The 27,204-nt window shown below is 46.9% G+C and overlaps 2 protein-coding genes across 2 annotated transcripts in view; one reads left to right on the top strand and one right to left on the bottom strand.

The window, feature by feature from the left end:
• Positions 1-3,300: 3,300 nt before the first annotated feature.
• On the top strand, positions 3,301-9,868 carry LOC111859402 (filensin). The gene is given in 9 exon segments (XM_023842026.2): positions 3,301-3,698; positions 4,101-4,161; positions 4,687-4,782; positions 6,237-6,329; positions 6,755-6,865; positions 7,304-7,524; positions 7,940-8,006; positions 8,667-9,396; positions 9,399-9,868. Coding segments are annotated over 9 exon segments (1,920 nt in total). The 3' UTR covers positions 9,542-9,868.
• Positions 9,869-10,915: 1,047 nt separating this feature from the next.
• pcsk2 (proprotein convertase subtilisin/kexin type 2) overlaps positions 10,916-27,204 on the bottom strand; it is a 30,155-nt gene continuing 13,866 nt past the window's right edge. Inside the window, exons 7-12 of the mRNA XM_023842015.2 lie at positions 26,384-26,472; positions 24,533-24,708; positions 22,106-22,321; positions 19,460-19,560; positions 16,238-16,465; positions 10,916-11,857 (exon numbers count right to left, since the gene is read on the bottom strand). Of these exons, the coding sequence (XP_023697783.1) occupies positions 11,371-11,857; positions 16,238-16,465; positions 19,460-19,560; positions 22,106-22,321; positions 24,533-24,708; positions 26,384-26,472 (1,297 nt within the window). The 3' untranslated portion in view covers positions 10,916-11,370. The remainder of the gene's footprint in view (positions 11,858-16,237; positions 16,466-19,459; positions 19,561-22,105; positions 22,322-24,532; positions 24,709-26,383; positions 26,473-27,204) is intronic.

Genomic DNA, 27,204 nt, shown 5'->3' with positions numbered 1-27,204 from the left:
ACGTGTGAACAGCAGTTGAGCTCCATACCTCGTGGGCCCTCCAAGGAGAAGAGCATGCTGACTAGAAGGTGGACTTTCAGAGCAAAGTTCTGGAAGCTATTAGCATCGTTTGGTTTCACATCCGGGGCTGTTAAGATGGCCGCTATTTCACTCTGAGCTAGTTGATGTGGTTGTCCGTATTGGAATTGGAGGGCTTGCATAGCTGCTGAGTATGGTAAGGGATGATGGCGGCAAGATTGCCCGATCATCTGGGCTTCAGGCAGTTTGAGGTGTTCAAGAAGAATGTGATATTTATACTTCTCGGTAAGCTCTGGGTGTGGCTCTAAAAGGTTATCTAGTGCTAACTTCAGATTGGCAAACTCTCTCTCGCTATCTGTCATGAAGTCAGGAATCCTAGGTTTTGGTGGGCCATAGGATGGCCGATAGGTGGGGTTAGCCAGGCAGGGTGGAGCAGCTAGAGGCGGTCCACCCACGGCTGAGGCTGAGAATGGATGTAGAGGGACCACAGGAAGGCGAGGTAGGGAGTGACAGCCTATGGGGGCGTGATACACCGATGGTGGCAATGAGTAGCTCGGTTTAGCTGAATAATTTTCAGGCACGATGGCAGGGCGGAGAGCACTGAGAGGAGTCACTGGGTGATATGGCGTCCCACCCAGGTAAGGTGCTGCTACTTCGCGTGGTAGCAGGGGTTCAGGTTCAGTGATCTGTCGATGAAATGGTTCTGGGGTAGCTGGTCCAGATGAAATAGTTGAAGAAGGGGTGCTTGGACATTTTGCGTTAGCTGTTCTTGATGGTGAGCTTGTTCGACACTGATGCATTACCCCTGCTGTAGATGGGGGTTCCCCAATCTCTGTTTCCTTCGACTGCCTTGCGGGGGAGCTTGCAGTGTTCTGCCTGCTAATCTGATAGGTCACATGGTCAGGGGGAGTGACTAGTGTTTCTTGGTTTGGTGCAGCTGTGAGAGCCTCTGCTCCCTGGTGCTCCCTTTCACCCTCTTCTTCCATAAGGAAGGAGGAGATGTGCTCCAGAAGCGCCTGGCGACGACGCTGCCGTTTCTCGCATTGCGATATCTTGTTGGTGAGATGCGCGATCTCCGCTGCCTGTTCCCTTTCACCGTGGGATATAGATTCAATGAACCGACGTAGTGGGATTACGTTTTGGAATTCGTCTGAATTCAGACTGTGTGAGGTTGCGCGTCCACTCTGAATGGAGGTTGCGTCTGCTTGACATACGTCTTCAGCGAACGCGGCTCCCCTATGTCCCTCAGTTGCTGTCTCGGCTAGGTGACGAGGGGCTGACCGCTGATGACTGTGGTCAAGGATGTAGTCTCCCAGATGAGTGGGTGTGCGATGATGCCTCACGGGGCGCTCTGAAACCTCAGGAGGAGGGTGACGGTTTGCTCTGTCCGTGAACGACATGTTCTCCAGAAGCCTATCGCATCCGGCTCGAAGGACCGCTGTGTTGGGGATTCGACACCCCTGACGCCGGTATGTGATGGGATGAGCCGCTGGAGGGCTCCGGTCAGAGAGCACTGAGTCGCCAGACAGAGTTTAGAACTTTACTACTGAGCAGATTCGATCCCACATACAAATGCAGCATTCAAGTTACAGGATTGCAACTTAGACTGATCTGAAGACAGAATTATCTATAATAGACAAACAGAATAAAGACATTGAGGCGCATGACACTATTACAACAATACATTCAGCACTGAAGCACAAATCACTATAATTATAAATAAACATCACCTACACGAACAGCCCGTATCTATCAACTTATACAACATTAACAGACCCGTTCATTAGGATATCGGCGTATCTAACATTAAATGTGTCTAACCGGCGAACGCAGCCGGGTTATATTTACTCGCCAAGCGAACTCGCGGCAAGCGATTATACAACTTTATAATCTCCGCTAACCCATATAAACACCGCATAGGCGATCGTGTAACACTCATATAATTTGAACATTAAGTGCTTACTTCAGCAGTGACTTCTGCTTCAGCTCGACGCTGCAGGGAGAAAGAAAGAAAAATGGCAATCCACTTTACCCGACAGCCTCCGGTCTACCCAGCAACCTCCCGTTTTACCCGACAACCTCTAAATTAATGCGTACTGCAACAGAGGTCCCGTACGAAACAACACAGCCATCCGAACAAAAGTCCCAAATTGAAAGAATTCACAACAAAGGTGCTTACCAATGGGATACTTGAAAACAATACCTTTTGCTCACTTAACTGGGGATGCAATGACAGGGTGATTTCGTGCTTTTGAACTCTGGTGGCTTTTAAATGATGCTTTCCGACTCTTTGAGCCTAACCTCCTCGTGTCCTGTGAGGACTCAGGAATCACAGCTGATTTTCAAAGTAGCACAATCACTCAACTAGTGCTTTTGAAAAATGCCGTGCGTTTTATTTTGAGTTCATGCTCATTCAAAACACAGACAAAAACAAACCTCTTCTTCCCTTGCTTGACCAATCCAATGAACAGCCTTCCACTCATGTGGAAGACATAGACAGGTCACCTGACCATAACTCTGCCTGCTGATTACCGAGTAGAGAAATGACACAGCAGGCCTGAAAAATGCCTGTGGGTCTTACAATCACATAACAATCTCTATGCTTTCTGCCACGGGTTTGCTGAAAGGCATGTAGTGTGAGTAGAACCCCATTTCTCCAGTGTCTATAGCACTCACTGTGATTTCAAAAGTACTGTTTTCATCCCTTTGTGGGCGTAATTATGACGTGCTTGACATTCTATTATGTAGCTTTCGCCGTTCAGATTGAACTGACTCAATAGGTGCCAGGAACATATTTTTTTTTGTACAGCATTGAGAACAACGCAGGTCCAAGAAGAGTCAGGTTGCTCTAGCAGACGATCTTCTGTGATGTTGTTGGACAACGGTAAAAAAAAATTAAATATTGTGTCGTTCATTTTTCGGAGATGTCACATGGGAGATTAAGAATAAGAATACCAGAGCCCCCCCCCCCACTCTAACCCCACCAGCTCAGGGCCAAACACAATATATAATGCAGAAAAGGCGCTGAGTGGACACTTTTGGCCTGGCTGTACTTTATTGATTTTCGCAGCGTCATCTACCACAGAGTTTCTGTGCCCTTGGCCACAATGAGCAGCTGGACTCTGGAAAGTCCGAGCGGGCCAACTGGGGCATTGTAAAAGGGGGGGGTGGGATATTTGTTGGCGGGGGGTGCGGCGAGCAGCGCTCAGTGTGGCCCGCAACAGCGCAGGACGAACACCCTGGCTATCAGGCTCTAAGAGCACTGGGGAGACACCAAGCAAGATGTACATGACCAGCTACCGACGCAAAGTGTGTAAGGAACAGTATGAGCGCTCTGACGTCTTTGAAGACCCAGAAGATCCCCAGGTTCTACTTCCGGAACATTCCAGGGGCCCAGGTCTGGCAGGCATCCCCGTCCAAGGCATGGAGAACCTGCAGGGACTGAATGAGCGTTTCGCCAGATACATCGGGCGGGCGCGCATGCTGGAGCAGCGCAACACCGTCTTCCGCAAGCAGCTGGAGATGCTGCAGCACATGGAGGAGGTGTCGGGCCTGGGGGAGGCCTTCAGCGAGCAGATCAGCCTGCACCGGCAACGCCTCCGTGAGCTGTTCTCCGAGCGAGCCAGGCTGGACCGGGAGAGGGACGAGGCCGAACGCAAGCTGGATGACTTCAGCAACAGGTGAGCAGTAGCGGGTTTAGATGCTCAGTTTAGCTATGGTTATGGGATAGTTCATCTTTGTGCAGTCTGAGGCCAAACATAGATCATGCTTTGTCATGCAGCTCCCTTATAAAGCAGACATCCTCGATTCCCTGTGGTAATTGCAGAATGTTGCTCTGGCTTTTCCCCCATCCATGCTGTCCGGATAAGTGCTTGGTTGTACAGAATAATATATGTAACCAGATATTACAAATACATCACAGGTTTTTGGCAGAGGTGGGGCTGTGTTACTCAGCAAGCTAAAATCTGCTTGAAGAACTCTGACAGGAGGAACCTATGAATACAGGGTGACTTACCATGTTTCACCACACATCCATCTGGTTTTACTCTGTGCCCCCCCCCCCCCCCCCCACCACCACCCAGGTACAGAAATGAGTGTGAATGCCAACAACACCAACGGGGCGTCCTTGAGCACCTCAACAAGGTAAGACTGGAGACATCTTTGAACAGATTTCGGTGTGATGGGGCTGCTGTCACGGCAGTCTGCCACGGCAGTCTGTCACGGCAGTCGCTCATCATGGGCAGGTGGTCACTGAGTCTGAGTGTCATCGAGGCCTGGCTGTGACTGGGGCCACCTGTCAGTGGGGGTAATGCAAGGCTGGACAGTCACCCTAGCAGTCTGTCACCGGGCCGGACATCTGGGCAAAGTAATAGAGGCAGTGGTGACTGGGGGTGGTTCTCCGCAGGCCAACCTGTCACCCAGACACAGAGAGATGAAGAGGGGGCTTCTTCAAACATTAAATGAATAGATGTACTTTCTGCAGGAGTGACAGAAAGACAGATTTGAAACTGAAATTAAGTGAAGAAATCGGCTTCAGTGCGGAGACAGATTTGCAGGATCATCAAAGACCTGCGGGGCAGATGAAGAGCCGACACACCTGTGGCATCGCCAATCTCTGACTCCGCGCCTGAAGCACCTTTGTGTTGATCCCCCCCCCCTCCCTCCCAGGAGGCTGACGCAGCTCTCTTGGGGAACCTTGAGTACCAGGTACAATCCCAGTTCCTGCAGGACGACATTAACTCAACCAGAGACAGAAACAAAAAGGTAAGATGTCAGTCAGAAATGTCCCCTTTCTGGCCTTGCAGATACGACACATCATTGATGTTTATGACTGTTGTCATAATGTGTCATTCAGTTCCAAAAACCGAATGACACATTATGACAACAGTCATAAACATCAATAATGTGTCATTAATGTGCATGAGATGTGTCATGTCATTCTTACGTCATTCTTATGACGGTTACATGTCACCCATATGTAGACTGCTTCATGTAAAGTGTTGCCCTCCAAACTAGTCACGCCCACCCTAAAAGGGAGTGTAACCAGTAGCTATATTCAGCTTGTGCCAAGGGTTTGTAAAATGGATCATTTAAGACAAGTTTTATCACTCAAAGCAACAATAGACTGCAGTGGCATTTATTTAATTAAGGAGTTTAATCAATGAAAGTGAATTGTTTTGAATGGCTCTCGAGCCATATAAACACCAATGACTATTTTTATCATGTCTGTTTTCAACTAAATATAAATATAAGATTACCTTATTGCTAAATTTTATTACATTTCTGCGCAGTACCGGTCAACCCATTTATAACATAGGAGGCCACCATCTTCTGGGGGGGGGGGGCTTGTTAACTTAGCGAGCCAGTGCTCTCCTTTCCCCTCGTGCTGGGGGGATGGTGAAGCTTGTCTGAAGGTCTCCACATGGGCTCCGACCAGCACCGTTACTGCATTCAGATTGAGTCCCTATATCAGGTGTCAACCGTAAGGACTCTCATGGAACATTCCAGCATAGTGGCAGAGAGACAGAGCGCCACATGGTTATAAAATGGCCCCGGCTTGCCAGCGCCCATGGGGGAACGTTCCACAAGTGCCTGTGTTTCACACAGCCAACAAAAAACTTTGAGGGAACTATGCTGAAATGGAATTGGACGTGACCCTGCATTGTGGCATTTCAAAGGAGCACAATGCAGACTCTCCATTACAAAACCAATTTGTCAGACAGGGGGGGAAGAACTCATGAACCCAGAGAGGGTATTAAAAGGAACGAATCAGAAACAAACCATACCAATCATTGCTCTGTGCCCCATGCAACAGAAAGGGTACTAAAATGCTTAATAACATACTTAGGAAAAGCATGGAACGTTTTCTGCTGGTCAACAAATTGCTGAACATCGTAGTTTTATAGGGTTTCTGCTTTATATTAACACCCATTACTTGCTCAAGTCACGAATGGCTGAACTGTTAACTACACTGAATATAATTGCCCAACAGGGTATGAAATTGATTGCATTTTTGAACAATATTTTAAAAGTCTGACAACACATGACTGGCTTGTCAATAGCAGTACAGTATGTGAATCAATCAGGTAGGGATTTTATGCAAATCAATGATATTTGGAAAAACTGCAAAGATTAGACCAAATAAGAGGACCCTTACACATGATGCCACATTTTAATTGACCCAGTGGTTGATTGATCCATTTTCTTTGACCCTACAGAACCTGGCAGAGATCCAGACTTATGTAAAAATTCTAAACCAGATCACCCAGGTGCCCCAGCAATTACACAGTGATTCCCAGAAGCCGTCTGAGGTGAGGCGTCCCTTATGCCTCGACACAAAACTACCCTGCATTTCGTCTGACACGATAGAGAAGGATTTGGGCAGCCCGGACAAGTATTTCCAAAAATACTCCCATGTAGGCCATTATACTTGTCAGTGGTCAAATTTACTTGGTTATTTAACAGCAAATTCGCCCTCAATTCAATTGCAAAAATGGCAGAAAGAGGTTCTTCTAACAGCACACATGCTGCTTTGGTGCTTCTATTTATCTTCCAGTGCCAGATATTATCACAGAAACAACTGTTTGCAAGTGAAACGCCACCCACAGAACCACCGACTCAGTGTTGTGGTCGTTTTTGGCCTGTTAATCGCTGAGTGAGGCTATACTGTAACTGGTGCACATATGAGACCTGGGGTTGGACCCCTTTCCTCTGTGTGGTCTTTCCGGTCCTGGAGCAGGAGCGGCCATTTGGCCAGAGCTGCGTTCCCTCGCTGCAGAGTCAGCTAGATGAGTACAAGACTGCCCTCTGCCAGCTGGAACCTGAGAAGCAATGGCTGCAGGATGAGGTGCGTAGCCACGGCAACCAGAACTGAATCGCTCCCTGCTGCCCCCTATAGGCACACATTCACGCAATTGTCATCCACCTGTAATTCCAGGAAGTGCTCATTCCTAATAGTGTTTAAAATATATGTTTTACATGTACGGTGGGTGCCGATTTTCAAACTAATCCTTAACATCGATATATTTTCAGTTTCTTTCAGCTCACCTACTCCTAGGTTGTGGAATAGGAAATAACCAATAAAATAGCCTTATCAAAATATTCTGCAAACTGTTGGTACTTTAGTTTAATGGCAGGATATGAAGTCCTTGAAATGGGCCATTGACTGCACCAGTCTTGATTTTTGTTTACATACTGAGCACAGTCAGTTGGTAGTAAGACTTGAGTTATCGTCATAAAAGGGGCACCCAGTGCTGCCCAGACGAGACGCTCGTTTCCTTTTCAGACTTCAGCGCTTGAGCAGGCGGTGAAGACCACGCAGGAGAGCTACGACGAGGAGATCCGGCTGTTTGGCGAGCGGATCGAGGCGTTACGGAAAGAGATCGAGGAGGCCGAGCGCTCACTGGAGAAGTACACCAATAAGTGCCGCCACCTGGCCATGTACCAGACGTCCCTGGAGAACAAACTGGAATGCTACAGGACAATCATCGAGAATGAAGACACAAGGTACCAGCACCTTCCAGGAACATGATTTAGCTATGGATTTTCTTCATATCATTTCTTTAAACTAATTAAATAAATAGTCATGTTATATTTAGGGATCAACTTACCTTTCGTATCAGGAAGTCAATGTAAATCAGTTAGTTACTAATGGGTAACTGTGACTGTGTAGCCACCCATTATGGAAGTTAACCTGTCCTGGTAGTCAGATCATTTTCTGGGACTAGCCACTAGATGGCAGTGTTTCCCTACAACTGGGGTTGTATACGTTTGAGACAGTACAAACAGGGATGAGGAAATTTTATGCAGAATTTTCTTTAGCCTGGTAGGGCTGCTGAACATCAGTGAGGCATACAAAGACACTGGGACAGTGCATGGTGCAAGAGATTGCCCACGAATCACTTTACTCCATTGCTTGTAGGCTGAATTCAGTGATTGTTGAGACCCCCATCGCCCTGCTCAGAGGTGAGGGAACAATTATTGGTTCTGTATGTGCCCCCGCAGGCTTAAAACCTTGAATAAACCTTTTGGCAATGGGCACAAGTAACTCTAACCAGCTAAATACTAAAGTCAGAAAGCAGTAAAAACAAAAAACATGTTTTGACAAGAAGGTGACATTGTTAGTATAGTGCCATCACCCCCATCAGCTTCATTCACTCTACTGACACCTATATTCCTGTATTGATCAAGTTGATATCTTACATTTTTACCTATTTATGCAGCAGGATACAGCCAATGTGAGTGTAATTTGTTACATTTCATCACCCTGTCACCTCCAACTTGTGAGTGCCTTCAGAAATGGGGCTGTCTGCAGATACGCATCCGTTACCTTGTAAATAAAAGTAATTCTGAAGTTTTGTTTTATGCCATCCGTGCATTTAATTTTGGAATATGGTCAGTCTGCACAGAACATGGTGTCTGACTGTAATTATCTGTCCACATTAAGTTTTACACTTCGAAGAGGATTTTTTTTTGTATATTTTTGTACTTGAAATTGTATATATATTCTTTCTGTGTCATGCCTTTAGTTTTTCAGCTTTATACTGGTTGTTTAATTTCCTTTATAGAATATCTCTTTCCATCACATACTGGCCTGACCTCATTGTAGTTTATTAAACATGGGCCACGATTTTTCTTTTGGATATGAGACATTGTGTTGTCCTCTCTTTGCAGACATCACTCAGGCTGTGCAGGACATCACCAATGTCAAACCTCGCCAGAAGAACCTGGCCAAGAAAGTGCTGAAGATGCAGGAAATCAGCCCCAAGAACGTGAGGAACAGCGAAGTAGAGGAGAAGGCTGGAGTGGAGCTGGAGGATGTGGCAGAAGACAGCGAGGAACGAGTCACGGGTGTGGGACAGCCGTTCATGTCCCCGACTGAGGATGTCCCCGATGGAACCCAGATCAGCAAGGCCATCGACACACTGTGCAACATCATTCAGGAGCGCATGCATCAGCACAGAAGGCAGGAGCCAATCGCCGACTTCTACACCAAGGGCCACTACGTGCTGGTTTCAGGAGAGTCCAGCTACATGGATCCAAGATTTTGTTCCTCCTCCTCGTCCGGGGGACACGTGTTTGTCACCATCTGTGATGGCAGAATGTTCCCTAACCACAGGGAGAAGACACCCATCCCCATTCCTGCCCCCGTGTCCCCGACCTGCCCCGAGGATGGAGAGAAAGTTCAGGGTAGTGCCAGGCGGCAGAGTGACCATGAGGACAATGGCGTGGAGACCAATGAGAAAGGGGACCTTGGAGAAAAGTACAGTACAGGGGCTCCCAGCCAAGACCAAAGCACCCCAGGAACAAGACCCCAGATAAGAGTAGCTGCCACAGGGGGCATGACACCACTGAGACCTGGAACACCCCTCCATCTGTCCCATCCATGAGCTACGAAAAGGTGGAGGTGGTTGAGTCTGTGGAGAAGATCTCCAGGGACAACAAAGTTAGTGATTACGAGGAGACGGCCACCATCGTGGAGACCACCATGGAGAAGACCAGCAAGAAGAAGCCCACGGGCTAGTCGCCTTGAACCTCCCAACTGGCAGAGTCCTGCTGCTTTTGTACGCCGTGCCTTTAATGTTTGAAAACTTGGGAGAGAGAGTTCCCACAGAAACAAACCATTAAAATAAGAACGCGCAGAACCTGAAGCGTTGAAAGTGAATGCGAGCCAAGTAAGGGCTGCTCTCGGGGATGTTAACTCATCGGGGTCCCTGCCTCCCCCCAAAGTAATCGCACAACTATTGATTTTGCATATATAGTTTTTAATATCACTTCAATTGGCTGCCAGCTATTGCCCTGTCTAAACATATGTACGCTAATTGATTTCCTAATAAAACAATCATCCTTCAGAGAACGCCTGGTCCTTTTCTACCCAATGCCTAAGCGTAAAAATAAACTCATCAGTATATATGTTGTATTTGTCATTTAATTTACATGTGGATTGTTTGGGAATTCTCTCTTTTATAGATTAGTTCTAACGCCTTTTTAATGCTAAACATTTTGCATTACATAATGATAAAAGATACACATAAAAACAAGAAAAATGTTTTTTTTTTTCCACACAAAGTGATTTTCATAGGTGCTAAGATGCATTATTCATCAGTGCCGTGGAGAATTCCTGGATGTGAATGGATGTAGGCCACATTTTTGAAATCAGATGTCCACGCACGAATCACAGACTCAGATGTTCGATCTTCTGGGTAACACAGTGAGGGCTGTTCTTAGAGGATGTAGGAAAAAAACTCACAGATACCTGTTTCAAAAATACTGCTGTAAAAATCTAAGGAGGTGCCTTTTTCCCAGTCTGTATTTCATATGCTTCAAACATTGTTAGCAATGAAATACTGGTGGATCTTTCCTTCACTTCCTGCTGTAGGAGGATCTTATTTGCTCGATAGTTAGTGAAGGGATCTTTACAGGAGACAAACCATAGCCAGGATTGGACAGAGACAGCAGGACAGACGAGCGCAGCCAATCAGGACTCTGGTCACAGTGGTGGGTGTGACACACAGCTGATCTGTACCAATCGGGTGCAGAATACTCGTAAACAAATACAGCCCATTTCTAAGTAAGAAATGTAGGCAGCTCTGTATGCAGAACAACACATGATCAGTTAAATATTTGTGAGTCTGAAAAATGTCAACAATAAAAAAATAATTTTTAAGGTAAATAATCAATCGCCAGAGTCACCGGTCTGGTGCTTCTTCCAAAAATGAAATTAGAAATCTAAATAATTTGGTAATTAACAATGTGATGTCAAGCCTGTTTCAATTGGTCAAGTGCTTTAGCAAAAAAAAAAAAAAAAAACCTCAGTACATTTATTCTTTTATACGTAGAAGGAAATAAATATTTTAAAATACTCTCGGAGACCACAGGCGGCAAAACTGATGACACATTCCTTTCCATTTTTTTATATAAACAACATTTGTCACAAAAATATAATGGAAAGAAACTGCTCTGTTTGCAAGATATTAAACTTTAAGTCGAATCACACAGAAAATCATTTACAGTCACAAACTGTACAGTGGGGACTTCATTTCAGAAGAACCAGGGTAGCTAATACATACAACATAATATAGTATATATATTCTACATATATATAAGGCAAAGTGTAAAAAAAAAAAAAACAGAAAACAGAAGTATTTTCTCCCTTTATAACAGATCGTTTGGAAATGACACATTGTTTTAATCTGGTTACAGGAAACATTCATGGAAGGAGAGCTAATTAACACAGAAAAGAGCTCAAAGTTGCAGGCTTTGGGGGTGGGATTAGAGTGGGTGGGGTTTTGTAGAGGCGGGGCTGGATTGTGATTGGATAGGAAGGGAAGAGGCGGGGCAACATGCAAATTGCTAGTTTTTACTCAGCAGGCTTTTGAGGCTCTTCTCCACTGCCTCGTCCAGTTCTTCCTCTAGTTCCTCCTTTTTGGACATGGCCAGTTTGGACTGGTAGTCGCGGACGATCTGATCGATGTAGGGCGCGCTCTGCGTCCCATGCAGCATCAGAGTCCACTCCTTCAGGACGCCCCTCTGGGGGACCTCGCCCTGGAAGCCTACCTCCAGCAGCCAGGTCCCCCGGGGGTCCTCGCCCCAGGTGTGGGTAGTCATGAAGGGCCACTTGTCGAAGCCCACCTTGGTGTCGTCGTCACGGGGCCTCCGGCTCAGCAGGATGGACTTGGTGCCCATGGGCGAGGTCATGTTGATGTTGAGGTCACCGCGCCTGCTGGCATTCACCGTCACCACGGCCTGCACGTGTTCCAGGTAGCGGACGAAGTTGTCCTTCCCCTGGCAGGCGTCGGTGTCGATGGCCAACAGGAGCTTGCTGCTGGAGTGGAACGAGCTGCAGGAGGATGGGGAAAGAGGACCGTCACACCGTCGCGTCACGACATCACGGCTTCCCGCTCGTCACCTCAGCCTCCCGCTCAGATAGTCTAAACAGACTCGGAAACTGCAAACAGCGACAGTTTGCACAAACTGCTGTATCTATCACGTAGTTTTCACTCCTCTCCGTTGCGTATCTCATGTCTTGTATTTACTTTCTGTTTCGTTGTGCCCTGTTAGTTGTCTATTGTCATGGCGTCCCCAGTAGCAACAAGCTGTGCCAACAGAAATTTCCACCCCACCAGACTGGATGTGTTTGAGATGAAATTTTACAGGACAATATTGCAACTGGCGAGGAAAAAAAAAAACAAACGAAAAAATACGTAACGACCGGGGAAAACAACAGATAGCGAGTGGGAAACTGGGATTGTTTGGACACTTATGTGGAATGAGAGGCGACAGACTGGAAGATGACAAAAAGGAAGTGAGGATGACCAGCGAGGAGGTGGAAATATGATATTATGGGATGGTGTGACAGACATACAGAGAGCAGTGAGGTTAGCGCAGAAAAAGGCTTATGGAGGAAGCTGAAAGCGGGATGTTAGCAAAAACATCCTCGACGGTTCCCTCTGTGGACTATACAGGTACACAGATAGAGCCGTGCAGGAACAAAGATTCTGATTCTGATGTATGATAATGTAGATGTCACATTATATGCGAAAGGAACATCTTTATCGCTTTGAATATGTTGCTACGTTTTTGCCCATTGCGCAGAGGGCAATCTGCTTATATCCTTTTTATTATAAAGCCAGCAAGATGGAAGGAAAAGGCCAACTAACTTTCTACCCCTTGGTCGATTCATCATTTTACACTTTCTGAGGCCTGACAGGACAGGCAGGCTCTGGGTAATCCCACACCATAACTGTAAAGTAAAGCCAGAGTACAGTCACAGTAAAGTCAGAATAAATGTGCCTCTAGTGTTTCCCAATCCAATCATTTAGGACCCCAGACAGTCCACATTTTTGCTCACTTCCAGCACGCAGCCAATCTACAACGTTGACTACTGGTATATGAGTGTTGGAAGGTGGGAGGGAGCAAAAATGTGGTCTGAGGACTGTAATGGGAAACAGGGATGCAGGCCTGTTTGTTACGTTGTGCAGCCAAGGAACAGGCGAACCCCGTAATGCAGGAGACAGGTTTATTCGGAAAGCCGGGTACAATCAGAGCCAAAGGGAGAATCCAAACGGGTAGTCGTAAAACGGGCCGATGTCGATAACCAGGAGAGTCAGTCCTACACGGAGAGACGGGACGGGGAAATGACGAAGGAAGCGGGGTTGGATCGTCAGGGCAGAAGGGCAGGTCGGACGGGATCGGGCAGGTCGAAGAGGGACGAGAAGCAGGCAGGGTAGATGAAACAGCAGGGCAGGACACAGCAGGTAGGATGAACAGGGGAAACAAGAGACGGTCAAAACGCTTAGTAAGGCACATTCAAAAAAATGGCAACAATACCTCGCAACTTCCAGGAAGTTGCGATTGGCTTAAGTAGGTAACGGATCGTCCTGCTGATTAAGCGGCGATTGTCTACCATTGTGTCGCCCTGCCCCTGTGGGCGTGACACAGTTTGTGGTTCTTCGGGTATTAAATGTACTGTCGAATTTTCCCTGGAGCTGTCAGAGTAAACACCAGTAATGTCATCTTTAATGAGTGAGCCAGCAATGTGCAGCATTACCATCCGATAGATACAGTGGCAAAAGGTGTTTGCTGGGCAAAAATAATTACAAGACCCTGAAATATGAGACTGGATGCCTGGCGCTAGTCCTTTAGCAGTAAGAACAGGACAATTTCATGCCAATTTCTTATATCTAACACAATTTTTTCTTCAAAAGCAATGTAATTCTCATCGGTGTCTCTTTGGCTCTGTCGAGGCAGACTCATGAGTATTTTATGATCACAGGAGAATTCCATTTGAATAGCTAAAACTGACGTTTTTATTGCCATAATTTGTTTTATTTTTTTTCCTACTTGGGCAGAGGATCTTATATTCGGCCTTGAAGGCAGAACAATTTGTGACCCGGAAAAAATGCATTAAAAAAAAAAAGAAAAGGCAAAATGGAACGTTGGGGTGCAGCAAAATGGGAGGGAATTTTACAAATGCATGTAATTAGCGGGAATTGCGGAAACCCCCCGTGAGCAGTTTAGCCAAGTCCATGACGTCAGGCCCGGTGCCGGTGCCGGTGCCCGTCTCTTCACCCTGCCACAACATCACGTGGCGTCAGAAACACGGCCGAGCTGTAGAATTAACGAGAGGAATCGCAAGTGCCATCCCTGTACGCCTGTTTCTGTGGAAAATGTCACGGGATCGCCGTGTACCGGGGCTGTCAGAGAGACGGGCACGTCTGATGATTCTGGCATCAAAAAACCGGCAGGGGTGGGGTGGGGTGTAGTGAGGGGGGGGGGGGGGCGATCTGCGGTGCGCGGAAATTCAATTCTCACACAGATGGCGTCTCAACCGGCAGCTTCAGCGATACGGCCTTGGCGTTCCTTGAAAGTAATTAAGGCACTCGGTCATAAACCAGCCCAGTAATTGATCTTCGGTGAATAGGGTTGTTCGTGGTGGGCGGATGGTGCGGGGTGGGGGGGGGGGGGGGTGATAATGATTAAAAAAAAAAAATACAAACACCTACTGAGACCATAAATCATCAGAGGTAATACTGGGGAGTTCTGACCCAGAGCTGGGGACAAAAAGGAGCCACGTCACACGGACTGATGGCTTTTTTTAGCGAGCGAGGTTGTCTGCCTAAGCGATGAGAAGCAGCCCCCCCCGCCCACATCCCCTCCCCCCAACACGTGGGCTGTAATTACGGCCCCACTGCAGAAGGATGTGACCTATATTGGAGCATCACTGTAAATGGCCATGAAAGCCAGAGAGACATTCTGTGCTGCTGTCCATCTACAGCCATCTGTGGAAGTGAGAAAAGTGCCGCATTATGTAATTTACGTGTCTATACACTCACACACAAATATACACACCTACACACACGCGCGCACAGATCTACCCATTTTCAGGGCCGCAAAAGTGGGATCTATCTGATGATGCCTGGTTAAGCTGTGGGCATGGGACTGGCAGGGAACAGGCATCGAACTCCAACAGGCAGCCTGCCCTCTACAGGCAGAAGGTGGAATCGTGTTTCTCAAGAGCAACACAGACACCGTTGGTGACTGAACCCAGAAGTCAGGGTCGCGTTAAAGGTTGCGCGCTGTACTCGACTATGACGCCGTGCGGCGTGACGACGTTGACGAGCACTAATGTCGAGCTCCCGGACAGTGTGACTGGAGAGCCGATTCGCCCAGTTCCACAGACATGAGGTCAGAGGCTGCCATTGGAGGGTTCCGGTTAGGCTTTGTGTCTGCGGCGATGGCTTCCCCTCTCTGCAGTGCAATCTCTGGCAGATCTGTTTGCATCGCGACATTGCAGATGAAAGTGCAGCTATTTTATGTGAATACAACCCAAAGAATCGGCCAGACTGTGAAGCGGATATGTGAGCTGGGTAAGTCAGAAGCAATTATCCTGAAAACGAGAATCTCCACATCTCCTGCCTGCCGCGATGCCCAGGGGGGCCTCGGGAGAAAAACAAGCCTGTTTCCTGTCTTTTTCTTTTGATATCTTAGCTATTTTGGGGGGGAAAAAACACCCCAGGACCACCTTGCAGTAAGCAGGGTTAGACCTGAGTGGTGCCCAACACGTCTGGCCTTCTTAGGATCTGGTGGTGGGTCCCTCTCCGAGTACCTAGTTAATTCCCATTGTTGCCTGCAGTTTTTCCGGCACCCCCTGCCTCATTCCTGCACCGCTCGCAGTTATGTAAGTGGGCACAGGGAACGGCGCGCGGTCAGTGGGGGTTTTCACACCGCTGAGCTCACTGCTTCTCTGCCACTCGCTCGGTCTAATTGACATTGTTGCTATGGTACAGTACGCCCAGAAGCATAAGGAGGGCACTAATTATAGCCAAACCGAACAGCTACACACTGGCTTCGCAGACCAAGCGTGACTCCAGCAAGTCGAGGTTACATCCAGACTGTCAAAGCCAGGTTCTCCCTGAGCAGAACAGGTTGTCCCTGAACTGAATTATTATAACCTTTGCGGCAGGGTGCTGGCAAATCTAACACAATGCAGAAATATATATGTTACATTATAGTGGCCTGTTATACCAGTAAATCTTGGAATTGGTTTTATAGAAGCATTTACAGTAAATCAATTTTGTGTAGACTGTCTATACAAACCATACATGAATCACAATACAGCTTGTATTGTACAGTAATATGGAAATAATGAACATAAAAATGGATTTGTAAGGCGGTTGTTTTTTTGGGTCTCCACCAGGGGGCGCTCCCTCTTACTTACTGTGTCTCCTGCACAGATCCGGCTACACAGTGAAAGCGCTCTGGCACTGTCTTCCACTCCTGGGCCATCTTGACCATGCCGCCTGCATCCAGCACGCCGTAGCCAAAGAGGTGGTTGAACTCCAAGCCCACGCCGTTGCGACGCCACTGGTGCACTTCGTCGTGCAGCTGGTTCCGCTTGGAAGTGAGCACTGTCAGGTGCTGCAGGTCCCTCCACGTCAGGGCAGGGCTGCATGGGCCGCAGACCGGGAGTCAGGCGCCTGGAGGAGTCTATCTGCCCGGCACACGCTCCGGCTCCCTCCGTAACAGATCCCCGATCGGCGTGCCCACCCCGAGTCCCGGTGCCGTCCAAACAAATTTGTCAAATAACCAAATGTTTACAAAATGCTCTGCCGGCTGCCTCCAGCTTCCCATCAGTTAACTGGCACAATCAGGTTGATATTTTGCAACAGCACTGCAGTAAATGTGGAGGACACACTTATTAATGCCCTGTTATGTAGTACGAAAGTATGAACAGCCATATTAAGGGATGATTGAACAGATTAAACTATAGGGATGGAGACCTAGAAGACACATGGCAGTTCGGATAATGAGCCTAAGACCAATTTCACCATAAACCCGGCAGGTTAAACGGTGACTGGAAATCAGTTACTAAAGGCTAAACTCTCCTCACTGCCTGGCCCAACCACGACTAACGCAGAGCCCATCTATTCTACTCGGACTAAATTAAGTCTTCATTAAGAAGTCAGAATGCGGCGATACATCTGGCATTTCAATAGTTAAACTGTGAGCGATGGAATTGTCTGGGGGGGGGGGGGGGGGGGATCAATATCGCCACAATGGGGAGAAGCCTTGAGAAAAACCAGATGAGGGGCATCTATAACGCAAATAAATAGGGTTTGGGGAAATTGAAGCACCTGCCTTGTGTCAAGCAGGTAAATAATGGCGGCTCTTCCCTCAGATCATCCGCAAATGATGCTATTGGGTCTCGGCCCCATCTCTCCGATGGTCCTTCTGGAAAAATCCACAGCTGGATCCGCTGGCTCGCGGGCGAGAGGAAGCTGGCGAACCGCTGTTTACTTTGTGTCGTTCTTCCCCCTCTGACCCCTCCCGGCCCTAACATAATTATTCCTCGCTAACCAAACAGTGGGTACTTCACAGAGCATCCCATGCCCCCCCCCCCCCCCCCCCAAACATCCTCCCACCACGCTTTTCACAACGACACACGGCGCTGGGCGGGGGAACTGAGCTGAAAAAAGCAGCCGATGGAGCCGCATCCGGGGGGGCCGGGGGGGTTTACCACCTGCGACGCCTCTGGCCCTGTTTCTCAGAGCCTTCATCACACAGTGACACGTGACTCTTCTTCTTCGCCAAGGATTCCATTCTTATGTGGACGGCGTTTTCCATGAATCGTATCAGCGATCTTTTAAAGGTCACTGACAGCGCAATCTAATCTTTAAACAGCCCGCTGGGGAGAGAAAACAAACGCTAACGACGCATAATCATTTGCATTGTTACTAAACCTCAACACAAACTGAAATTTCACCACTGCGCTGATGTTTCTAGGCTATCCACGCAATGCCCCTTCTGCTTCTTAGTAAATTAGCATTTCTCCCCGGCGTAAATAAAACAACCAGCAAAAAGGGTGCGTCTGCGGCTGTTCCGTTTTCAGATCGCCGTCCGAGAATCACATTCAGTCGGTGGTGACAATGTGCTTTTTCGTGTGTGTAATTCCAGAACCCGTTCGTTGAGACTAACGATCGTGTCACACACGCGGTAACAAGGTAAAGATAGCGGGCAAATGCAGACCACAATCTGCTCGTTGATGGAACACACAGTCACTTTCAATGTCCTCTCCACTCTAATCCTTCTGCCAGTTTTTAAATAACGATGCAAATCCCCCACACGTGCTACAGAACATTTAAATCATAGCAACAAAACGAATTTCACATGCGTAACATATTAAAAACATAATTAACTGTCCGGCCTGAAAGCCTAACATTATAACATGTCAGCCTCTATTCTGGGTCATATTTTAATATATATCGTTATTATTAGTATTATTATTATGATTATTATTAGGTGTTGTCAATTTGATGTTAACTTCTGCTGACCACATGGACCTTATTCCCAAAGGCATATCCATTGCTATGAAATTATGTATCATATGTAATTATACATTGTGTATTTATGTGTGCTAAAATAGTGAACCCGAAAACAAACAAGTATATACAATTGAGATTTAGCGCAATCCTTCTCCAGAAAAGAGCCTTTCATAAATGAGAATGTTATGCGCGTTCATATTTCTTTGAGGATCTTGCAGTTAAGGCTATAATTAGCAAGAGTAATGAGAATTAGCATAACATGTAGATGTTGCCATTAACACACTAAATCTGGGGGTGGCAGTGCTCCTACTGCTGGTCCACCTCCCCCCAACATTTCTGCCACCCTTTCCACCCCCTCTTCATGTGCTAGAAAATCTTCGGAGTATCCCTGTTTCCACACCTGAGCTCCTCATCACCAGATAACTACATGGCCAAAACTACGAGGACGCCAATTTTAATTAGATTAAGTGGCTAGATAAGCCACACCCATTCCTGAGACAGGTGTATAACTACAGTCATGTAATCTCCTGCAACAATCATTGCAGAACGCATGGTTTCACAGGAGAGGTTCCACTTGGCATCATCGTAGGAAGCCATCTTTCCAACAAGCTGGTTCGACACATTTCAGCCCCGCTAGAGCCGCTCTAGCCAACTGTAAGTGACGAGATCGTGAAGGTCGCAACGTCTGGAAGCAAGTTCAGCCACGCAAGCTTACAGACAGAGAGCTGATAACCCAACATCAATACCCAACCTGAATGGCAGCAAACCCCGGCAGCAACCTTCCGGAATGCTTTCCCAGAGGAGTAGAAGCTACTACAGCAGTAATGGGCCCATCGACTCCATATTATGGACAAACTGGTATCACCTAATTCTGGCCATATAGGCTACAGTTTCCCAATCCCTGGTACTGGTTGTGATCAGTAGTCCACTGGGTGACAGAACATAATGGTGGGTCAACTTTGTGTAGTCAACTCCATGAACATCAAAAGACTGGGAAGCCCTAACATCGTGTGCTATGGACTTAAACCGTGATGCCCCTCCCCTCACTAGACCTATTAAAAACAGGTCAGCATATAAGGGCGCCAGTCACGTGTTCCTCGTGTGCACCAGGTACATACTTGGCCTCCAGAGCCAGGGCGAAGACGCCGGCTGCTTCGGGAGCCGCGGCCGAGGTCCCCGAGTGACGGAGCGTGCAGTTCCCGTACAGATCCGTCGTGGCCTGCAAGAGAGACACCAAGGGTCTTACCAACCATCAAAGGGAAAAACACAAGGCACGCATAGAACCGGAGCCTGCAAAAAACCTAAAACAGCCGTCCTGTTTATTTAACTTTTATAAAATCTTGCCCTTGCCATTGGAGGGAGCTTAAAGGGTGGCCAACCGATTATTCTGTCTGCTCGTGTGCTGGCCCTCCTGAAGATTACCTCCTTTATGTTGAGCAAGCTAGATGTGACCTCCATTGAGAGCCACCACCGGCAAGTCATGACAGCAGTTCCAGTCATTTTGGGGGAGCAATGGGTAAATTTGAAACATTTGGAAAAACACGGCAATCGTCAAAGTGAAAAGGGAAAGGTCTGTCTGGTGATACTGACGGTGTTTTTCGTGAGTCATTTCATTCAGGGAAAAATTCAGCAGAACAGAAAAGGCGGTACCTGGCCATTTGTCCAGCACGTTAAGGCTGGACATGAAGCAGATCCAAGTCTTTGTTGATCTATTCATTGCAATTACTGTCATTTAGGGTGACCTAGAAACCAACAGATCCCCTTTGTTTACTGTGTCTTAAAGAAACACTGCACACTTAAAAGAAAAACTCCGGGATTTTCCACTTTGTACTACCAAAAAATCTGGAACTCCAGCAAGCCAAAATAACGTCTTATTTTACTAAAAAATAAGTGAATGAAATGACAAGTACAATGGAATGGAATATAATTGTAAAGTTATTATCATTATGCTATGAATAGCTAATTGCCATGTTTCTTCATTAAGTGTTTTTCAAAAGTTTTCAGCGAACAAGCATGTTCTGTCCCAAACTTGTGGACAGTACGGATCTGTCTGTCATGGTACACCTCTCGCCCCAGGAACAGTCCTGACATTTATGCACTGGACTTATTCCATTTAACTGGCCTAAACAGGCCGAATACCTTGATCAAATACTGTCCTAATCTTTGATTATTATAGTTAAAACTTGTGCTTCTGTTCACAAACATCATTTGCTATGTTTTTGAAAACATTTCACCACTGCCTCTAGAGGAAAAAAAATAAAATCTGAACAAGCTGTTGATGATCTAGTAGTAGGTCATCAGAACTATTAGGTACCTACAAGGCCATTAAACATCAGGTGGACCCAAAAATATCCTTCGGTCTTGCAATTCTTAGAAGTACTTGAAGAATATTGTGTTTAGTTTATAAAAGCCGGTATATTATTTTGCGCAGCCTGCTTTCGGGGACGGGAGGGAAGAACGTGGGCCAAAATATACTCTGCATTCTCGGGGGCATTCAAAGAATGCTGGCAGGATGTAGGGACAATTAGCAGCACATCCTTCAGGCATCCCTTTTCCGGGAGAGACAGGGAGGTTTCAGCTGAGTAGTCCCAATGCGTGTTCACGTATGTGTGTCTCATGCAATGACGTCCAGATCACCCATTAAAATGGGGAATTTCTTCGTATCTTACTATTTATTTTTGGATTACGCTTAAGTACTAATATTTGTATTGTACAACAGTTACATCCGTGTCTATCTATAGGGCGGAGTGTAGCTCAGTGGTTCAGGACACTGTACTTTGGTTGAAATCCAATGGCCGGCACAGTGATTTCACCGCTGGGCCCTTGAGCAAGGTCTGTAACCCGCAACTACTCCAGGGGCTGGCTTACCCTGTGTTCTCAATCATACATCGCTTTGGAAGCATCTGCATCAGCAGAAGCTTTTGACAAAAGCGACGTACAAGTGAAAAAATCTTTGGAGGCAGAGGGCTGGGTCAGCCCGGCTTACGTCCTTGCAGAAGAGTTAAGGGCCTCGATAATGCACCCAGCAGTGATGTGATTACCCTACCCGCCCCAGGATTTGAACTCACAAACAATCACCATCAGGCAGACAGAGAGCCCCAACAGGGAATCAGGGGAATTCAATAGTGGAGCTCGCATGAAATCTGTGAAATACATGCTGTTATTTCAGAGCCCCTCCTGAAACTCCATCCGATCTAAAACACGACCAGCGTGACAGAAAGGAGTTACTTTTCTCCAGTCAATGCTGCAATCAGTGCAAAAATATGGAGCTCGAAAGGAAACTGGGGCTGCCGTTCCGATTTACATTTCTCCAAAGCGTTCCCGCTCATGCAACAATGGAGATCTGTGCTCATCTTCTTGGCTAAAACATCACTTGAATAACAGAAAACTGTAAGTAAATGCAGTTTCAAAGAAAAAATAAGATTCTTGGAAAAACTGACTTCGTAAGTACTGTTTCTGATGTGCAAAAACAAAATCAAGTTGATTGAGAGAACTTTGATAGTAATGTGAAACTTAGATCCAGTATTGATGTTTCCCTGACCATTTGGGCAGGTGTATTACTCAGAGGTGGACAGTTCAGGTCCAGAAAGCAAAAATCCATACCAGGATCTTGTTTCAACCAACCAGTGGAGAATAAAGAGTCACAGTGACAGAGTACTCAAATGATTGGTTGAAGCAAAATCTTGGTATGGATTTTTAATTTATGGACCGGAACAATCCGCCTCTGTCTTTGCTGTAGACTGCGTGTCATCGTCTGCACTCACCACTCCCGCCTCTGGGTTCCTCTTCCTGCCGTTGCTGAATGTGGATGCTAGGGTGGAGGAGCAGCTTTCGTCATACAGCGCCGTGCGCCCGTCGTTGATGGCCGAGTTGATGGAGATGGTCCACATGCTGGAGGCGTAGCCATCACAGTTGCAGTCGTCGTAGCTGCCGCCGTCGCCTGACGCCCAGACGAAGATGCTGCCCTTTCCCCCGCGACCCTGGCAAAGCGCCCATGTCAAGACAGTATGGTCACAGGTAGGTGGACTTATGAGAACCAGACACCTGCAGCTCTCTCAGCAATGGTCACCGTCTCTGTCTGAAACATCTCCGTTTAATCTTGGCCAAACATTGTTAAGTACCAGTCAAAAGTTTGGACACACCCCTAAGGACACTTCGAGGCTATGTAAATGCTGCATTACAGTGCTGGTTCTAGCTGGCATGGCGCCCTAGGTGAACCCCCCCTTCAGCCCCTGCCCCCCCCTCCCCAAACAAAAATTGTGTTTATCTTATGAGATGTTAAATACTACTCTTGGTTGTGCAAAATTTGGTATGCATAACTTCATTGCCTTGAGGCCTTTTACTATAAGGTGAGTAGCACAGCTAAGAGAGACACATGCATTAAAAGCAGGTGTGTCCAAACTTTTGACAGGCACTGTACATTCAGAGCTGAGCAGGTAAACCCTTCCTGGCTGGATATCATGCCCATGTCGATTAAAAACATTACACATCATTTTCAATGACTTTGGACATTATAAACAACATTATATTATATTCTCCCCATGAAAAACCATGTGACCATGAAAAAAAGAATTTTCACATTTACCTATTTTGTCCTTTCAGAAGGCAAGACTCCTAAAGCTAATCAACACTTATTATTGATATTTTGAACCTGTGTGAACACAGGAAAAGTGGCTCATTCATTTAAGACGTTTTTCCGGATCATGGCTGAAATCTAAGCAGAGTCATTTGCCCACGGAGACCGGAAGCCTTTCATTTTGAGGCACCAGTTTTCCTGGCATCGTCTTGCTCTGGGCAAGGAGACTAGGATGGTTGTAAAAATGCAGCTCTGTGAACCTAACAGACGCCCGGGAGTCTCTGGGCTACGGGTCGCCAATGTAGTTTTGCTCCTCGAACAAGCAGCTATGTCTCCCAGATGATAACTGGAGGTTCGTCTGCACAGGACAGTAGGATTATGAATCTTCAGTCCTGTCATCTGCTTCCTAGTTGGCAGGCATGTTTGCAAAAGCCTTGGGGTGATACAGAAGTGGTGCTGAGAGAGAGAGACCAGGGCTATGAGCCAAAAAAAGTAACCGAGTGATTCGATGTGATAAAATCACATCAGCCTATTTTTTCCATGACATACTGAACACCTTTCTTTGGCTAAATTCTCCTTCGACAGGGATGTTGTTCCCCTTTCCTTCAAACAATAGTGAATAAGGTAATATGTTGCAAGCAACAGCTACCACATCTACCTATATTAGCACAATGCATCAGTGAAGGAAATCTCAAACAAAACAGCTTCTGCTGAAGGGGAGCCGCTGTAGCCTTGGCTCATTCTTCAGCAGAGCTCTTGCCAAGGCCGAATCTCAGCTGTGCTTTGAACCACTTTCAAACACCCCCCCCCCCATCCATAAGCTGATGATAAGCTCCTAACCCACAATAATGCTTTTCTCTTCAATCTCCTCTCCCTTGTACCGTAGGGCTCTTCGCTCCATAACCACGTCTATTCATCTGACAGGCGGACAAAGCTGATGGTCAGTTTTCAAAGACAAATTGGCGTTGAGGCTAAAACTGACAATTAAGGGTAATTTTATTCCTGCGACCCATGCATTAATTACTTTAATAATACACCATGCTGGGCATTTTTCAGTGGGGTGTAATTATGCAAAATTAATTGACTAGCCTCCCAAAATTCACATTTTTTAATACCTGTGCATTTTTTATGGGTTATAATCCTTGTCTTATAAGCAGCATCCCAGAGTAAAGCCAATGACACAAATCCTTAAAGGCCAGGCAGTACAATATCTTTCTGAGTCTGTTTCTTCCTGTGTGATACACTCACCAGAAGCTTTTTTAACAAAATAATGTATAGATTAAACGCGACAACATGGTCACTGCGAATAAGAACTGAAAGCCAATTACAGGCCAATTATGGACCAGCATAGGCTGCAGCAGGTGTTTGTCTCTCTGACACTGATGTAATAGGCCAAGGAAGGGAAAAACCGTAAACTGAATTATTATAAATGAAACAACCTTGAGTGAAAGGGAAACTAAATTATGCATAGAAGAAGAATTCAGCTCAGATTAGATTTTAGTAAACATGCCTTAGAAACGAGATTTGACTGGTAAGATAGACTTCTTTGGCAGTCATCTGCTTAATGGCGGGTGGAAGGTGAAAACACCAACATCACACAAGGTCCCGTCGATACCTTGTTGACGCCATCTGCCATAGCCTGGAGAGTCAGCTCGCGGGGGCCGTCCACCGTCTTGCCGTCATCGGTGGGGCCCCAGCTGGCACTGTAGATGTCAATAACCTGAGGCATGTGGCTAATGGATGATGCCTCAATGATGTCAGTCATGAATGGCTGGTCCAGCATCCGGATGCCTGATCAAGAGGAAAGGATGAGAGGGTTTATTATCAAAGAAACAGATATGAAAACCCAGATCTAAGTTCAAGACTACGAGTCCAGGATTAGATCCTTTCAGTAAGACCACAGAACAGCAAGTGGTTCCATCACTGCTTCCAAAAGAGTTGATTCAGGGTGTATGGTACCAGTCAAAGGTGTGGGAACACTTACTGAAAAACATTTGTTTTTCAACAAGGTAAGTACCCTAAGCGCACCTCGAGGTTATGTAAGTACTGCATGGGCGTCGCCGCCATTAAATCTGAGGGGGACACATTTCATAATTATTCGTCTGGACCCCCCCACATTTAATATAAAATATTAGTTCACCCAGTGCTGTTTCTATTGCTTCGCGAAAGAATCCATTCCACTTGATGGATATGAGAATACACATACCACTGAAACACCACTCCGGGTTTTGCAGGAAATGGCATCTAAATTCATTAAAAAATTTCTAGGGGAGGGTTCCCAAACCCCCCGCCAGTGTGCCCCCCCCCCCACATTCAAAATCCTTCTGACGTCCCTGAAGTACTGTATTATCTGATATGGTTCCCACTTGATCAAAACCCTGGCTGGACCAAAGAGCAAGAGCAAAGTAGTATATACTTCTGGCCGGAACTTTCCTTTAGGACTGTCGAAAAAAACTTTCCTGGTGGCTACATCTGGAAGCAGGTTGATAAAATGCCAAGAGTCTGCAATGCTGTCACTGAAGCAAAAGGGGGCTCTTTTGGAGAGCCTAAAGTTTAAGAAAATTTTGAGATTTTGAAAACTTTGCTTGGTATTTGCAAAATACCTCAAGGCATTTTACTATGTTAGATAACAGCTAAAATAGAGACAGATGCATTAAAAGCAGGCGTGTCCAGACTTTTGACTGGTACTGTAACTAAAACCAGTTAAAAGTCCAACCAGAGCCTTAGCTCAGCTTCTAAGTTACAGTGAGAGAGTACCAGGAAATAATAAAAATAAACTAAAGGATAATTTATTGATCTCAGTGGAGAAAATTCTCTTTACACCTCCCCCAACTTACTCTCTGCACATGACAGCAAGCTTGCCAGGGAAGGGCAGCCACCTGCAGGGGCAACCTGGGATGAAGGGCCATGCTCAAGGACCCACAGAAAGGCTGAGGCAAGCCTTGAACCAGCAACCTTTGGATCACAGGTACAGAGGCCTGACTCTCTGAGCCACACACTGCGCCCCAAGATTTCAGCTAAATCCCTGGGCAGCATTAGCAGGCAACAGCTGAGGCCTCTTTGGACAGTTGCCAATCCAGGACTCAGGCACTTTAATGCCCACAATAAGCAAAGTCTCTATTCTCACCCACCTTGTATACTGCTTTTGTGTGTATTAGTGCTATGCCCCTTTTCCAAGGAAATCCTAGAGGAAAGTGCTGCGGAGAGCACTGCAGAAATTGAGTTGTCACTTCTTTTTTTTATCATAATTGCAGAATCTGGGGCCAAAGCCAGCAGGCGTAATAACTGCGGTATTGTCTCCTGCGCTGTTGAGGTAATGCTCTAACACCTGGGTGTACCACTGCCTGCGTTATTTACTTATAACACATAAAAGGTGGTGTGACCGTGCAGTGTAAGTAACCACGCTGGGGGAGCGGGGCTGCGGAATCGCAGGGCGGGCTGCGGTAGCCGCATGAGCCAAGATTACCTGCGACCTTGGAGTTGTATGCCACACCCACGCCACAGATGTTGTTGTTGGCTGCCGCAGAGACCTCACCAGCACACCTGGTTCCATGGCTGCAAGTCACAGATGGATACGCCAAAATGTCAGAACAGGAGATGCAACAACCCTTCTGCATGCATTTGATGCGCGCGTTGATGCGGGGGCAGGCCCTAGCCTCTTCCCTCGATCTAGCAGGTGCTTTCGCCGGCCTGGCACTTAGGGCCTCTATCGATCTGCCGTCTTGCCAAAATATCTGAGTCGCCCATTTTGCCAGGCCCCCTCGGAGCTGCGACGCCGGCTTGGGCCAAGAATAGAGAAATCGCCAGGAGCTGCGGCTGTAACTTCCCCTGCCGTTCGGATCTAATTAAGCAGAGGGTGATTGATTTATCTGCAGATGCGGTTAGCTAACATGCTAAAACAAAAGCACAATGGAGCGGGCCGAATCAACCGAATCAACCGTGACCACAGACGGTATGCTATTTATAAACAATCAGCTGATTAGCTCATTCCCCACACACACACCTGCACACACACACACGCTCGAATGCTGAGCCAGACCCACTATTAATCAGCCTCAAATCGCTCTCCTGGGGGTTCTGGAGGCATAAAGGCATGGGTCACGAGAGGGGGGGTTCAAAGCCTCGGCCCTGGGCTGCCTTTGAGCATCAGTTCCTTCTTTTACCGTGTGCTAACTTGATCGTGTTTCAGGTGCCAGAAGGTCACAAACTGTAGAGCGTGGCAGGTTCTGCTGTGGCACCAGACAACTGGCGGTCGACGCCCGCCATGACGTGGTCATCGTGTGCCAG

Source organism: Paramormyrops kingsleyae, chromosome 3, assembly GCF_048594095.1.
Source record: "Paramormyrops kingsleyae isolate MSU_618 chromosome 3, PKINGS_0.4, whole genome shotgun sequence".
In the NCBI taxonomy this organism is placed as follows: domain Eukaryota; kingdom Metazoa; phylum Chordata; class Actinopteri; order Osteoglossiformes; family Mormyridae; genus Paramormyrops; species Paramormyrops kingsleyae.
This window is presented reverse-complemented; position numbering and strand designations above follow the sequence as displayed.